This window comes from Simochromis diagramma, unplaced genomic scaffold (genome assembly GCF_900408965.1).
Source record: "Simochromis diagramma unplaced genomic scaffold, fSimDia1.1 OVJJ01000426.1, whole genome shotgun sequence".
Taxonomy (NCBI): domain Eukaryota; kingdom Metazoa; phylum Chordata; class Actinopteri; order Cichliformes; family Cichlidae; genus Simochromis; species Simochromis diagramma.
Window position 1 is genome coordinate 2,334,927 of NW_024387170.1, and position 12,366 is coordinate 2,347,292.

The window sequence follows — 12,366 nt, forward strand, 5'->3', positions numbered from 1 at the left end:
GGACAAACAGAGACTGCAGCGTGTTGTGCGCTCTGCTGAGAAGGTGATTGGCTGCAGACTCCCATCTTTGCAGGACCTGTACACCTCCAGGACATTGCGGCGTGCAGCTCGGATCTCAGCTGACCCTTCTCACCCTGGACACAGTCTGTTTGACCTGCTCCCCTCAGGCAGGAGGCTCCGGTCCATTCGCACCAGAACCTCTCGCCATAAGAACAGTTTCTTCCCCTCTGCTGTTGGACACATGAACAATAACCATATGACTGTCCCCGCCACTAACACATGACCCTACGCTGTGTCACTGCATCATTCCATGTTTGGCACTGATCACCACCTGCACTCATGTATATATCTATCTACGTAGCACTCTTAATTCTTATTCTCATGTATATATCTCATGTATATCTCATGCACATATCTATCTTTCTACGTAGCACTTTTAATTCTTATTCCTACTTTTATTTTTTCATGTCTATTTAAGTGCTATTTATGACAGTATGTTTGCACTGAAGCACCGCAGCAATTTCCTAATGTTGTAAACCTGCTCAACATTTGGCAATAAACCCCTTTCTGATTCTGATTCTGATTCTAGTAATGTAACTAAGTTACTAATTTAAAGTAACTTACCCAACACTGGTAAAAACACAACCAATACAGCCTTTGTTCTCACAATTGATTGTCCACAAAAATCAGAAGAGAATTAGGAAAAAAGGTTTTTAAATATGCTGCCCCTGTTTTCTGGAATAATCTGCAGAAGGAACTGAAATGATCAGAATTGCTTACCTTGGGGGAGTTTAAGTCCCTCTTAAAGGAACAAGAGGATGACTCTTTTACTCAGTGTGATTGTTTTTAATGTTGCTCTTAATTAATCTGTTATTGTATATTGTTCACATGTTTGTATGGGATATTCTATTTGTTGTGTACATGTTTTTGACTTTTGCTGCCATGATGTCAGGTCTCTCTTGGAAATTAGAATTTTTATCTCAATAAGATTTTTTTACCTGGATAAATAAAGGACTAATAATAAAAAGAATAAAAAAAATATTATTGAGTTGCTGTTTTGTAATTGGCTAATTAGACATCTGTGTTAATGAGAAGTTGAATAAGTGTCCCCAATAAAGTGGACAATAAGTGTATATCCTCCTCTTAACTCTTTGCTTAGCTCTACAGCCCCGTTCTGTCCTCCTTGGCTCCTCACAGGTCTGGTTCCATTCAGTATCACTGATGTGTTCAGTTGGTCCCATGTGAAAACAATTAGGTTCTCCACAGAGACAAACAAGAAACAAACAAGAAGACTCAGAAAAAGGTGTAAAAATGAAACACATATTTAGTAATGATAGGTCGATGGGAAAACAACAACAAAACACACACTCGGCATGGTGCTATTATTATTATTATCATGTTTTAATAATAATGGATTGCATTTATATAGCGCTTTTCTAGGCACCCAAAGCGCTTTACAATACCACTATTCAGTCACTCTCACATTCACACACTGGTGGAGGCAGCTACAGTTGTAGCCACAGCTGCCCTGGGGCAGACTGACAGAAGCGAGGCTGCCATATCGCGCCATCGGCCCCTCTGGCTAGCACCAGTAGGGTAAGGTGTCTTGCCCAAGGACACAACGACCAGGACAGAGAGCAGGGGGACTGAACCAGCAACCTTCCAGTTACAGATGAGCTTCCCAATCCCCTGAGCCACAGTCACCCCAAGATGGATGCAGCTATTGTTTCACAGCCACATACATCTGAACATCATTCAGATGTATTTTCCCTCTTACCCTAATGCTTTGCTTTCTTTTAATGTGTAGACCTTTTTTGAAATAAATAATAAAGCAAATCTTAAATAAATATTTATCAGAAATGTAATTTTAATTTGCTTCTAAATACTTTACTACAGTATGAGACGGAGTGTTGTAAAGCTACCAAAACTAAACCTACGCTTTGACACCTCCCTGCTTGGCTGCGTATGCAGCGACTGGAGGCGGGGACCGCGGGTGAAAGTTCACCGGCATGGCGCTCACGTATCAGGTGAACGCTGTGGGAAAGCTGGATACCACGAGCAGTTTGAATCCAAAACAAAACGTCAGCATGACCAGTGAGAAAGTTTCAGTCCTGTGCGGAGAGGAGGACGAGGCTCTGGAATATGACGACGACGAGTACGACCTGGAGGCGTTTTCTGATGCCGACCTGAGCTGTGAGGACAGAGGTATGGGATTTTTGCAACTTCACTGCTTTGGAAGGTCACACACTCGGAAAACGGGCTGTTTTCTCTACAATCGTGGGCGTAACTAGCGAATAATAATAATAATGTCAACTGTGCACACCTACAGAAGTGCCAGGGGTACTGGCGTTTATCGACAGCGCTTCACTTGTTCCACATGTTGTCATGTTAGATTAAATACAATTAAATAGATGAAATGAATTTGTAATAACACCCCATGAAGACAAAGTTTCAAAATTCTTGCAAATTAACAAATTATATGGAGAAATTTAAAAAAAACTATTGCAAATGATTAAAAAACAATATAACAATATAAGGTGTACAAAAATATTCACAAGTTTTGCTCAAGTAGAACTACTTTTGCAGCCAAGTAGGAGTAGAAAGACTTTACAAAGAAACAAAGGAAAAACAAGAAACCTTCAATTTAAAGATAATTCTAAATTAAATAGAAACAGCTCTACACTAACCTAAACCGCGTTAATGAGGGCTCCTAACAATAGGCTACTATGGTCCACTCTCCATCATGACCTGGCACACTAGTCCCTGACTAAATATCCAGTGGCTCCTCCCACTCCTTGAAATGGCTATTAAATACCAATTAGCAATTAGAAAAGTAATAACAATGACCAATGTGTCATTCAAATATACAATACAATACAGTTTTATTTGTGTAGCACATTTATAAACCAAAGGTATTTCAAAGTGCTTCACAATAATACACAAGATCAAAATAAATCAATTAACAAAATACAGATCAGGTACTAGCACAGAGAGAAGGGAGGCACTAATAGACAAGAAGAGTGAGGTAAAAAAATAGGTATCAGACCTCAGTTCAGAAGGAAGGTCAGTTCATAGATACAGAATATCAACTAAGAAGTTAAAAGAACCAGTAGTGAAATTAATTAGTTTAGATGCAATAAGGGCACTAACTGGTCAGGAAGGCCAGGTTAAATAAGTAAGCTTTCAGTTGTGATTTGAAGGATTGGATAGAGTCTGAGGCACGAATAGAAGCGGGGAGCCTATTCCGAGGATTAGGTGCAGCTGAAGCAAAGGCACGATGGCACTAGTAATTGACCTGATGATCTTAGCGCTCGGCAACATACAGATAAGGAGATCAGTGAGATAACTGGGCGCAATGTTATTCAGAATTTTAAAAGTGAGTAACAAAATTTTAAACTCAATACGATATTTGATAAAAAGTTACATGAACCAGTGTAAATCAACAAGAGCTGGAGTAATAGAATCAAATTTTCCAGCACCAGTAAGAAGGCGAGCCGCAGCATTCTGAACAAGCTGTAGCCTATGAAGAGGAATGGATTAGAGACCAACGTAAAGAGAATTACAATAGTCTAACCTGGAGTTCACAAAAGCGTGGATAAGTTTTTCAAGGTCCCTGCGTGGTATATAACACTTAGCTTTAGAAATCTGGCGCAATTGAAAGAAGCCAGATTTAATGTAAATATAATATAATAATAAGTTAACAGTGGGACTATTGACAATAATTCTCTAAATGTTTAAAATCAACAGATTCGTTAACCTCCATCCCTCCTTCATAATAGATTTGGCAAATTCTCTCCCAGGAACTTTACCATAAAAGGAGTCCAAAATGACCCAGACTGGATTAGCAGTTCCTGTTTCATGACTCTGTACATTGTACATCGTTCCCTCGACTGTAAATAATCTCTCAGTTCCTGCTGCTGCAAAACATCTCCACAGCATAATGTTGTCACCACCATGCTTCACTGGAGGGATGGTATTGGCTGGTGATGAGCAGTGGCTGGTTTCCTCTAGACGTCGTGCGTCTTTGCCTTTTGGCAAACTCCAGGGTGTAAGATGGTAAAATGTGAAACCAGTGAAGTGCTGTGAATACTATATTGATATACTGGAAATATATTGAAGATTCTAACGTCACCCATCTCTGGTGGAAAATGTACTGAGATGTGTTGTAATGTTAATTGAAGCAGTTCAATTTAAGTTGTAGATTCAAGCTGCTCTTCATATTTTTGGACACCAGATGGCACCGCAGAGGACTGTGTTGAGAAGCTTTGAGTAATGACACCTTTTTCAATACAAGTCTCAGTGTTTCAGAAAGCTTCATTTGGCCGTCACTAATTAAGAGTACTGTGCGAACCAATCTTTAGCACTTGTCTAATTTAGAATTGCTCACCTAAAGGTTTCCCTTTGCTGTTTTATAGCTCCAGGCTTCAGTGATTCCGTGAATGGTGTGGTCAAACCTCGTATTTTGTTGATGGGCTTGAGAAGGAGTGGGAAGTCCTCCATCCAGAAAGTGGTTTTCCATAAAATGTCTCCCAGTGAGACTCTGTTCCTGGAGAGTACTAATAAGATCTGCAGAGAGGATGTCTCCAGCAGCTCCTTTGTCAGTTTCCAGATCTGGGACTTTCCTGGTCAGATTGACTTCTTTGACCCCACTTTTGACTACGAAATGATCTTCAGAGGCACTGGAGCATTAATCTTTGTCATTGATTCACAGGTCAGTTCACAAGGAAATACAGTGAAACAGTATATACTATATACTGTTGTCATGTTACCATAATAGCAAAATGTGATTAAAAGTTTTGGAAATGGAGCAGTAAAAATCCAAAGCTTAACAGATTCACATTTGGCTGATTCCCCCATCCAGGTCCTCTGTGCACTGTTACTTTTTCAGAACAGCTGCTATTAGGGCTGTGAGATATGACAACGTTAAACACAAGTCTATCGTTTCATATTTAACTCTATTGTTTATTTTGAGCTATCATAGCAAACTGTTTACTGCAGTATTTTTTTCATTGCTTTAGATGACTGTTTGCAATAGTCACCTCGTCACCACAGAAAGACCAGTCAAAACGAATCAAGGAGCTTGTTTGTAAATGAGCAGCTACCAGAACAGAAAACTGTACTGTGCAAATTATGCAGCGTACTGGTCCCCATACTGATGATCGGCTCTGCTCTGTGGTAAAATCAAATCTGATTGTACCACATCATTAAAGGCAAGAGAGAACTGAATGGCAGTGGAAGGATTAATAAGAGGGTAATGACATGCTTAGTATACTGCTTAACTTTAATGATGTTTTCAGAATTTGCATATCTGTCAAGTAGGGCTGTGTCATATTATTGTTTGTGGTGATACCATTATAAATGTTTATGTGATAAAGGGTCATTCCGGTTAATCAGAAATATATTATGATATGATCTTCTACCTGGAAAGTAAGGTTCAGTGGAGTTTTATTTATATAGTGCCAAATCACAACAACATTTGCCTCAAGGTGTATCATAATCTAAGGTAACTCCTACAATAATACAAAGAAAACAGAAAACTTTCAGGGAACTTTTAGAACAGCAAATGCATGAACCAGTTTTTCAGCATAAATCTGAAACATATATTTCTAATTTTTGCTATATTACATAGATAAAGGAGTCCTATATGTTTGTTTAATGTGTGCATGACTTGTCCTGACCAAAAATGCCTCCATGATTCCTCACAGACCACAGTGAGGCCATCCACAGGAATTATATGGCGTGTGAGATTTAAAGTAATCTCAGTTTTGTCCAATTTTATAATTAGAAAATTATATGTCATTCAAACCTTTAGGTCTCTAAGACATGTCCATAATTTAGTTGATTTGTCATCTGTCTTCCTAAATAATTCTAAGTGGGAGACATCTACATTGCAATGAAAGTATATGTAGTATTTTCACACAACATTAACCAGTAGAAGCATATATAATGTAAAAAGTATTGGTCCCAACACGGAAACCTGTGAAACTGCATGGCTAACTTTTATATATGATGAAGACTTCTTATTTACATGATAAAATCCAAATCTCAGTTAGATGGGACTCAAACCTTTGCAGTGCAGTTCCTATAATACCAACACTGTGTGCTAATATACACATATTGCTAAATATATGCAATGTTTGGTTTTCTTCCTGAATACTATCGTTGTTTATATTTACTGCGAGAAGAAACGGTAAAAACGACGTTTTATAAGGAAAACGCTCGAAAGCACTCTCTGTCTGTGAGCAAAAACAAAACCAAAACAAACCCACCCACTATTGGTGGAAAAATGTACCATGTCGACCAATCAAAAAATGATATGGCAACATGGAATTTAGTTGTTTAGGAAGGGGGAAGTTTTAGGAGTGACGGCGGTGTTTTGAGATGTGACAGATTTGCGACGTTTAGCGCAAATCTTGTGTAGTTAGTGTGTAGTCTAGTCAATAGTTTTGTTGTGTGTGTCAGAGCAATGAGGCGACTGCTGAATGTTACAGGTGTTACAGGAGTGATACATCTGAAGGAATGATCTTGGTGGGAGGTGATTTCAATTGTACTTTGAAAACAGCTGTCGCCAGACTCCCGGCACACAATGGCCCCAAATCCAAAAAATCTTGTAGTTTATTTATTTATTTATTTATTTATTTTTCATTTTTTATTTTTGGGTTTTACAGTTTACGATGCGGGTTACAGGCATTGATTAACACAATTTGCAATAGACCAAACAAAACAGAAACACTGAACAATCGGGAGTGACCAGTAGCCAGATTATTGATTTTAAGATTTGAGAATTAAATTCGGCTTATGTATATTGGTGTTTTGGACCCACTTATCCCAGCACGACAAAAAACAACTTACTCTGTTATTCACATATGCTGTTAACTCCTCCATCCTATAAATCTCTAGTGTTATTTCCCACCACAATGATAAAGTCGGTACATCTTGTAATAACCATTTCTTTGTTATACATTTTTTACTTGCAACTAGCAAGGCACTTAGTAAACATTTATCTTTTTTAGACCATTCCTGTGGCGTACATCCAAAAAAAAAAATGTTTTCATTCCAAAAGGGAATGTACAGTTGAAAATTTCTTGTAGTGTTTCGTGAATGTCTTTCCAATAAGTCCTGATCAAAGAGCAGTCCCACATTATGTGAGCGTGGTGTGCTCGTTGGTGTCCACATTTTCTCCAACATACAGGGGGATTCCCGTCATAATGAGTCTTTTGACAAGGGGTGTTAAAGAACCTTATCATAGTTTTCCATCCAAATTCCCTCCATCTTCGTGAGGAAGTGCATTTCCATTGTCGTTCCCATATTTGAGTCCATTCATCCTTTGTTATATACACTCCTCCCTCCTGTTCCCATAATATCTTCACATATTCATTTGAGTGAGAAAGCTTATTTGTAAGAAATGTATACAAAAAGGAAATATGTTTTTTATTTACGTTGCCACTATATGCCTTTTTAAGCATAGCTATCAAATCTACATTAGTGTTCGACGCCACTCTGATTGTTGTCTTAATATGTCTTATTTGCAAGTATCGATAAAAATCCTGCTTTTCCAGATTGTATTTTTGTTTCAATGTATCCAAACTAATTAAGTTCCCATCTTTAGTCAGACTATCGAATGCAGGTAATCCTTTAGCAGACCAACTTTTAAAACGTGAGTCCAATTTATTTGGGGCAAAATCAGAGTCATATGCATACTATTTAAATAAAGCCAAGTCCTGTTCCAATTTAAATTCCCTCATAACATTTCTCCATACATTAAGTGTACATTTCACCCAAGGGTTGTAGACCTTGTCTATATATTTTTGAATGTTTAAGTCCATCAGGACAGCTTGTATTGGAAAAGAAAAGATGCTCTCCTCGATATTTTTCCATTGTGCTTTATAGCTTATATCACACCAGTTAATCACAGTCTTCAACTGAGCAGCCCGAAAATAATTTTTTAGTGATGGCAGCCCCCATCCTCCTGTCTTTTTTTGTAATTGTAAAGTTTTAAAACAAACCCTTGGTCTCTTCCCTCCCCATATAAATCGTGATATAATTTTGTCCCATTCGTTAAATTGGCTTTGATCAATTTGTATTGGTAGTGTTTGGAATAAATACAGTAATCTTGGCAGAATATTCATTTTGATGGATTCAATTCGTGATCGTATAAAGTTAGAAAGGGAATCATGTTCCATCGTTTGATATCATCCACTATTCTCTTCTGCAGGGAACCAAAATTCTCCTCAAATAATTTAGTTAGGTCTTTAGGTATGACAACTCCCAAATATTTCAATGATTTTGCTTGCCATCTCATTGGATATTGAGCAACCAAGTGAGCTGGGGGGCTAAAGTTATAGTTAAGTATTTGAGTTTTGGACATATTAATTTTATACCCAGAAAGTTTCCCAAATTTTTGGCATAGATTCATCAGTTCAGGTAGGGAGTTATGTGTTATGTGTGTTAATATGTCATCTGCATAGCAAGCAAGCTTATGTTCCTGTTCTCTAATGTTTATTCCCTTGATGTCTTTGTTTTGTCTGATTGATTGTGCCAGAGGTTCTAAGTATAATGCGAATAAAAGTGGAGACCAAGCGCAGCCTTGTTTATTTCCTCTTTGCAGAGCGAAGCTATTTGAGAGATAACCATTAACTTTAATTCTTGCAGTAGGGTTAGTATATAATGCCTTCACCGTATCAATAATTCTATTATGTAAGCCAAATTTGTTCAAGACTTTGTAAAGAAAGTCCCAATTTACAGAGTCAAAAGTTTTTTCTGCATCGATACTCATAAGCATGTCTTTACTTTTAGATGTTTGTATCTGATTTATTACGTGAAGAGTTCTGCGTATATTGTCCTGTGTCTGCCGATTTCTTATGAACCCCGTTTGGTCATTACTAATTAGGTTGGGTAAAGATTCTTCCATTCGTCTGGCAATTATAGAGGTAAACAGTCTGTAATCTATGTTGAGGACAGAGATGGGTCTATATGAGCCACACTCAATTGTGTCTTTACCTTCTTTTGGGATAGCCGAGATGATAGCCTCATTCCAACTCGGTGGGATTTGCGCTTTTTTTAACACCCAGTTGAAAGTAGAGAGTAATATAGGGATCAATTTCTGTTTAAATTCCCTGGTACCACTCTGCGGTATAACCATCGGAGCCCGGCGACTTGTTTGTTTTTAATCTATTGATGGCTTTCATGAGTTCAGTTTCTGTCACTTCTGCAATCATTATTTTATTTTGTTCCTCATTCAAACTTGGTAGGTATAAAGAATTCAGAAAATTGTCAATTTCGTACTCGGCTCCACCTGGAACCTTAGCGTATAATGTTTTATAAAATGATTCAAAGGCTTCCTGTATCTTATGTAGATTAGTCATCATGTTGCCAGTCTCTGGGTGTTTAATTTTAGTTATAGTATTCTCTGCAATTTTCTTTTTAAGTTTCCATGCTAAGATTATCATTGATTTTGATACACATTCATAATATTTCTGTTTCAAATATAGTAATTTTCTCTTTATCGCTTGTGTATTCAGCTTATTTATTTCATTTCTGATCATTGTTAGTTGTTTTAGAGTGCTGGTTGAAGGCATTTGTTTATGCTCACTTTCTAATTGTTTTTGAGTCCTTTGTAATTCTGCCATTTTTTTCTCTCGAGCTTTTTTCTAAAAAGAGGCAAATGCTATGATCTTCCCTCTTATGACAGCTTTTAATGCATCCCATAGTATTGGAGGTGACACTTCTCCGTTATCATTTATTTCAAGGTAATCTTTGAGTTCTTTCATTACTTCTTTCTTAAATTTTACATCTTTAAGCAAAGATGAGTTCAATGTCCATGTTGATGTTTTGGGGTATACGTTTAAATCAATTGTCAGATACAGTGGTGCATGGTCACTTATGTCTATTGTACCCATCTCACATGATTGGATTTTATCCCTATCTTTTCCAAACGTCATGAAATAATCTATCCTTGTATAAAGGGAATGTGGAGCTGAGTAATGAGAATAGTCTCTCCTCGTAGGGAAACGATTTCTCCATACGTCAATTAAATCTACCTCTTCAAAAAGTGCAGAGACTCTTTTATACAGATTACTTGATTCCGGCATTCTTCTATTAGAGCTATCTAAATCCGGCCGCAGGCGAATATTCAGATCGCCACCACAACTCAAGGGGCCTTGGGTTTCTGTCACCATTATATTAATAATTTTTTCAAAGAAACTCAGGTCACTTCCTGGTGGTGCATAAACATTCATTAATATAACCAGATTACCATCAACCGTTCCCCCGAACCAGTATAAACCTCCCCTCCTTATCCTTAATTTCAGACAACTTTTCAAAATTTAGATCCCTAGAGATTAGGATCACCACACCTCGCCTGCGGCCAGATTTGTATGATGAGGAGAACATGTTTGTAAAGCCCATTCTCTTGAATTTTTCATGTTCTTTATTAGTCAAGTGGGTTTCTTGGAAATATACGATTTGTGCTCGATCTTTATTCATTTTAGTTAGAATCCTGCTTCGCTTAATAAGATTTGTAAGCCCATTTACATTAACCTTAACCTCCTAAGACCCAAACTCTTTCATGGCATGCATTTTTAAATTCTCTTTGCTATTTGGGCTGTTTGGGACCTGGTTAACGTAAAAACAAAGAATTACCAGATTTTTTTTTTTTTTTTTTTACCAGATTTTTGTTTCTGAGAGAAATGAGATCCACATATGAGGATATTAGCTTTAAATTTAGAATAGAACAGATGCAGTATAATGTCCTCATAAGTGAATATCATGCCCTTGTACAGCAAAATTTTGTATTTTTTGTCTAGACATCCCAAAATGTGATGTCCACATATGTGGACGCCAGGTCCTAGGAGGTTAATCCCTTTGGCACTCATTTTTCATAAAATGAAGTATCAGAACTTGAATAACTTATTGACTGGTCAACTCCCTCTGAGAACCCGAACAATGAACAATAATAACTGCTCAAAACCAAACAGAAAAAAGAAAAACGTGATTCCAAGGTTGGGGTCATTCCTATCAGATCCTGGCACATATGTTGTGTAAGTCCCACCAGCAGGGGGAAGCCTCTCCTTGCTAAAGGATAAGGGCCCCTGATTTCGCCTTTAAAAGGTGCATTTCTCCACCTTTTAGTCTTAACTGATAGTCTTAACTATTCATCTAGTAAGGGGAAGGTATCTATTGTCTCACCCACTTTGACAGAGTAGTATATCCTCATTGGTCTCCTGTAGTGGAGGGGGAGCGCCTCCGAAAATTCTGAAACTGCTCACGAATGGTTTTTTCTCTGTGCCCCTCTGAGTCGCACCGCTGCGACATCCCCATCGTCTCCCACGCTGAACTTGACAACTGCTCCGTTAGGGTTTGCTTCAGTGTGACTTTAGCGATCTGGAATCCCCTGGTTCGCATATCCGCAGTCGCCTCCTCCGCCGTCGAGTAGAGCACAATTCCATCCTGATAGAAAACCCTCAATTTAGCAGGATAGGGAGTCTGAAATCTTATGTTCTGTTGTTTCAAAGCCCTTTTAGCTTCAGCGTAGTCCTTATGTTTCCGCAGGATGGCTGGGGCATAGTCCTGGTCAAAGTATACTCTCTGACCGTTCAACAGGACGGTCCTCTTGGCCCACGCTTTGCGCAAAACTTCTTCCTTTGTAGTAAAGCAGGCAAAATGTATTAATATTGAGCGGGGAGTTTCTTCTCGGTTCCTCGCTGCTCCCAGGGCCCGATGTGATCTCTCGATGCCAAGCTCTATGCCCTGGGGGAGATCGACACATTCCTTCAATATTTTTCCCGAGAAAGCTGGCATTGAGGAGCCCTCCGCTCCTTTGAGTACGTTGTACAGCCTTAGATTCTTTCGCCGGGCCCGACTTTCCTGGTCCACAATTTTATTTTCTTGCTCGCTGATGATTTTTAGCATCTTTAGCATCACCTGTTCTGCGTTTTGCAGAATTATATAAAGAAGAAAATGTCCCAAATAAAATTGAAAAGATTGAACAATTTCTTATCCCGATCAATCTTAGTAAACTGTATCAGGAAGAGGCTGAACTAATAACAAATTCAATCACCATTGAAGAAATAAAAAACAGTATTGGAAAACTGAAAAACAACAAGTCTCCCAGAGTGGATGGACTGCCTGGGGAGTATTACAAAGTTTTTTGAAAAAGAGCTAACACCATTGTTATGCAAAGTTTATAATTATGCATTATTTAAAGGTGATCCCCCCAGTCATGGTCTGAAGCTATTATTAGTGTCATCCATAAAGAAAGCAAGGACCCGACTTTATGCATGTCTTATCGCCCTATCAGATTGCTTTGTGTTGATTTAAAAAGTCTTACAGCCATTATTGCAAATAGAATCCAAAAACATAAAAAAA

General features: G+C 38.2%; 1 protein-coding gene across 3 annotated transcripts in view; it reads left to right on the plus strand.

The window, feature by feature from the left end:
* The first annotated feature begins 1,871 nt into the window (after positions 1 to 1,871).
* Positions 1,872 to 12,366, plus strand: part of rragd (ras-related GTP binding D) — a 70,068-nt gene continuing 59,573 nt past the window's right edge. For 2 of the 3 annotated variants that reach the window (XR_005698413.1, XM_040049150.1), the window contains exons 1-2: positions 1,872 to 2,205; positions 4,416 to 4,711. Coding sequence is in view for 2 of the 3 variants with exons in the window: in XM_040049150.1 (XP_039905084.1) it covers positions 2,010 to 2,205; positions 4,416 to 4,711 (492 nt within the window). In the remaining variant the exon portion in view is untranslated. The remainder of the gene's footprint in view (positions 2,206 to 4,415; positions 4,712 to 12,366) is intronic. The other variant, XM_040049149.1, reaches the window with a different exon arrangement.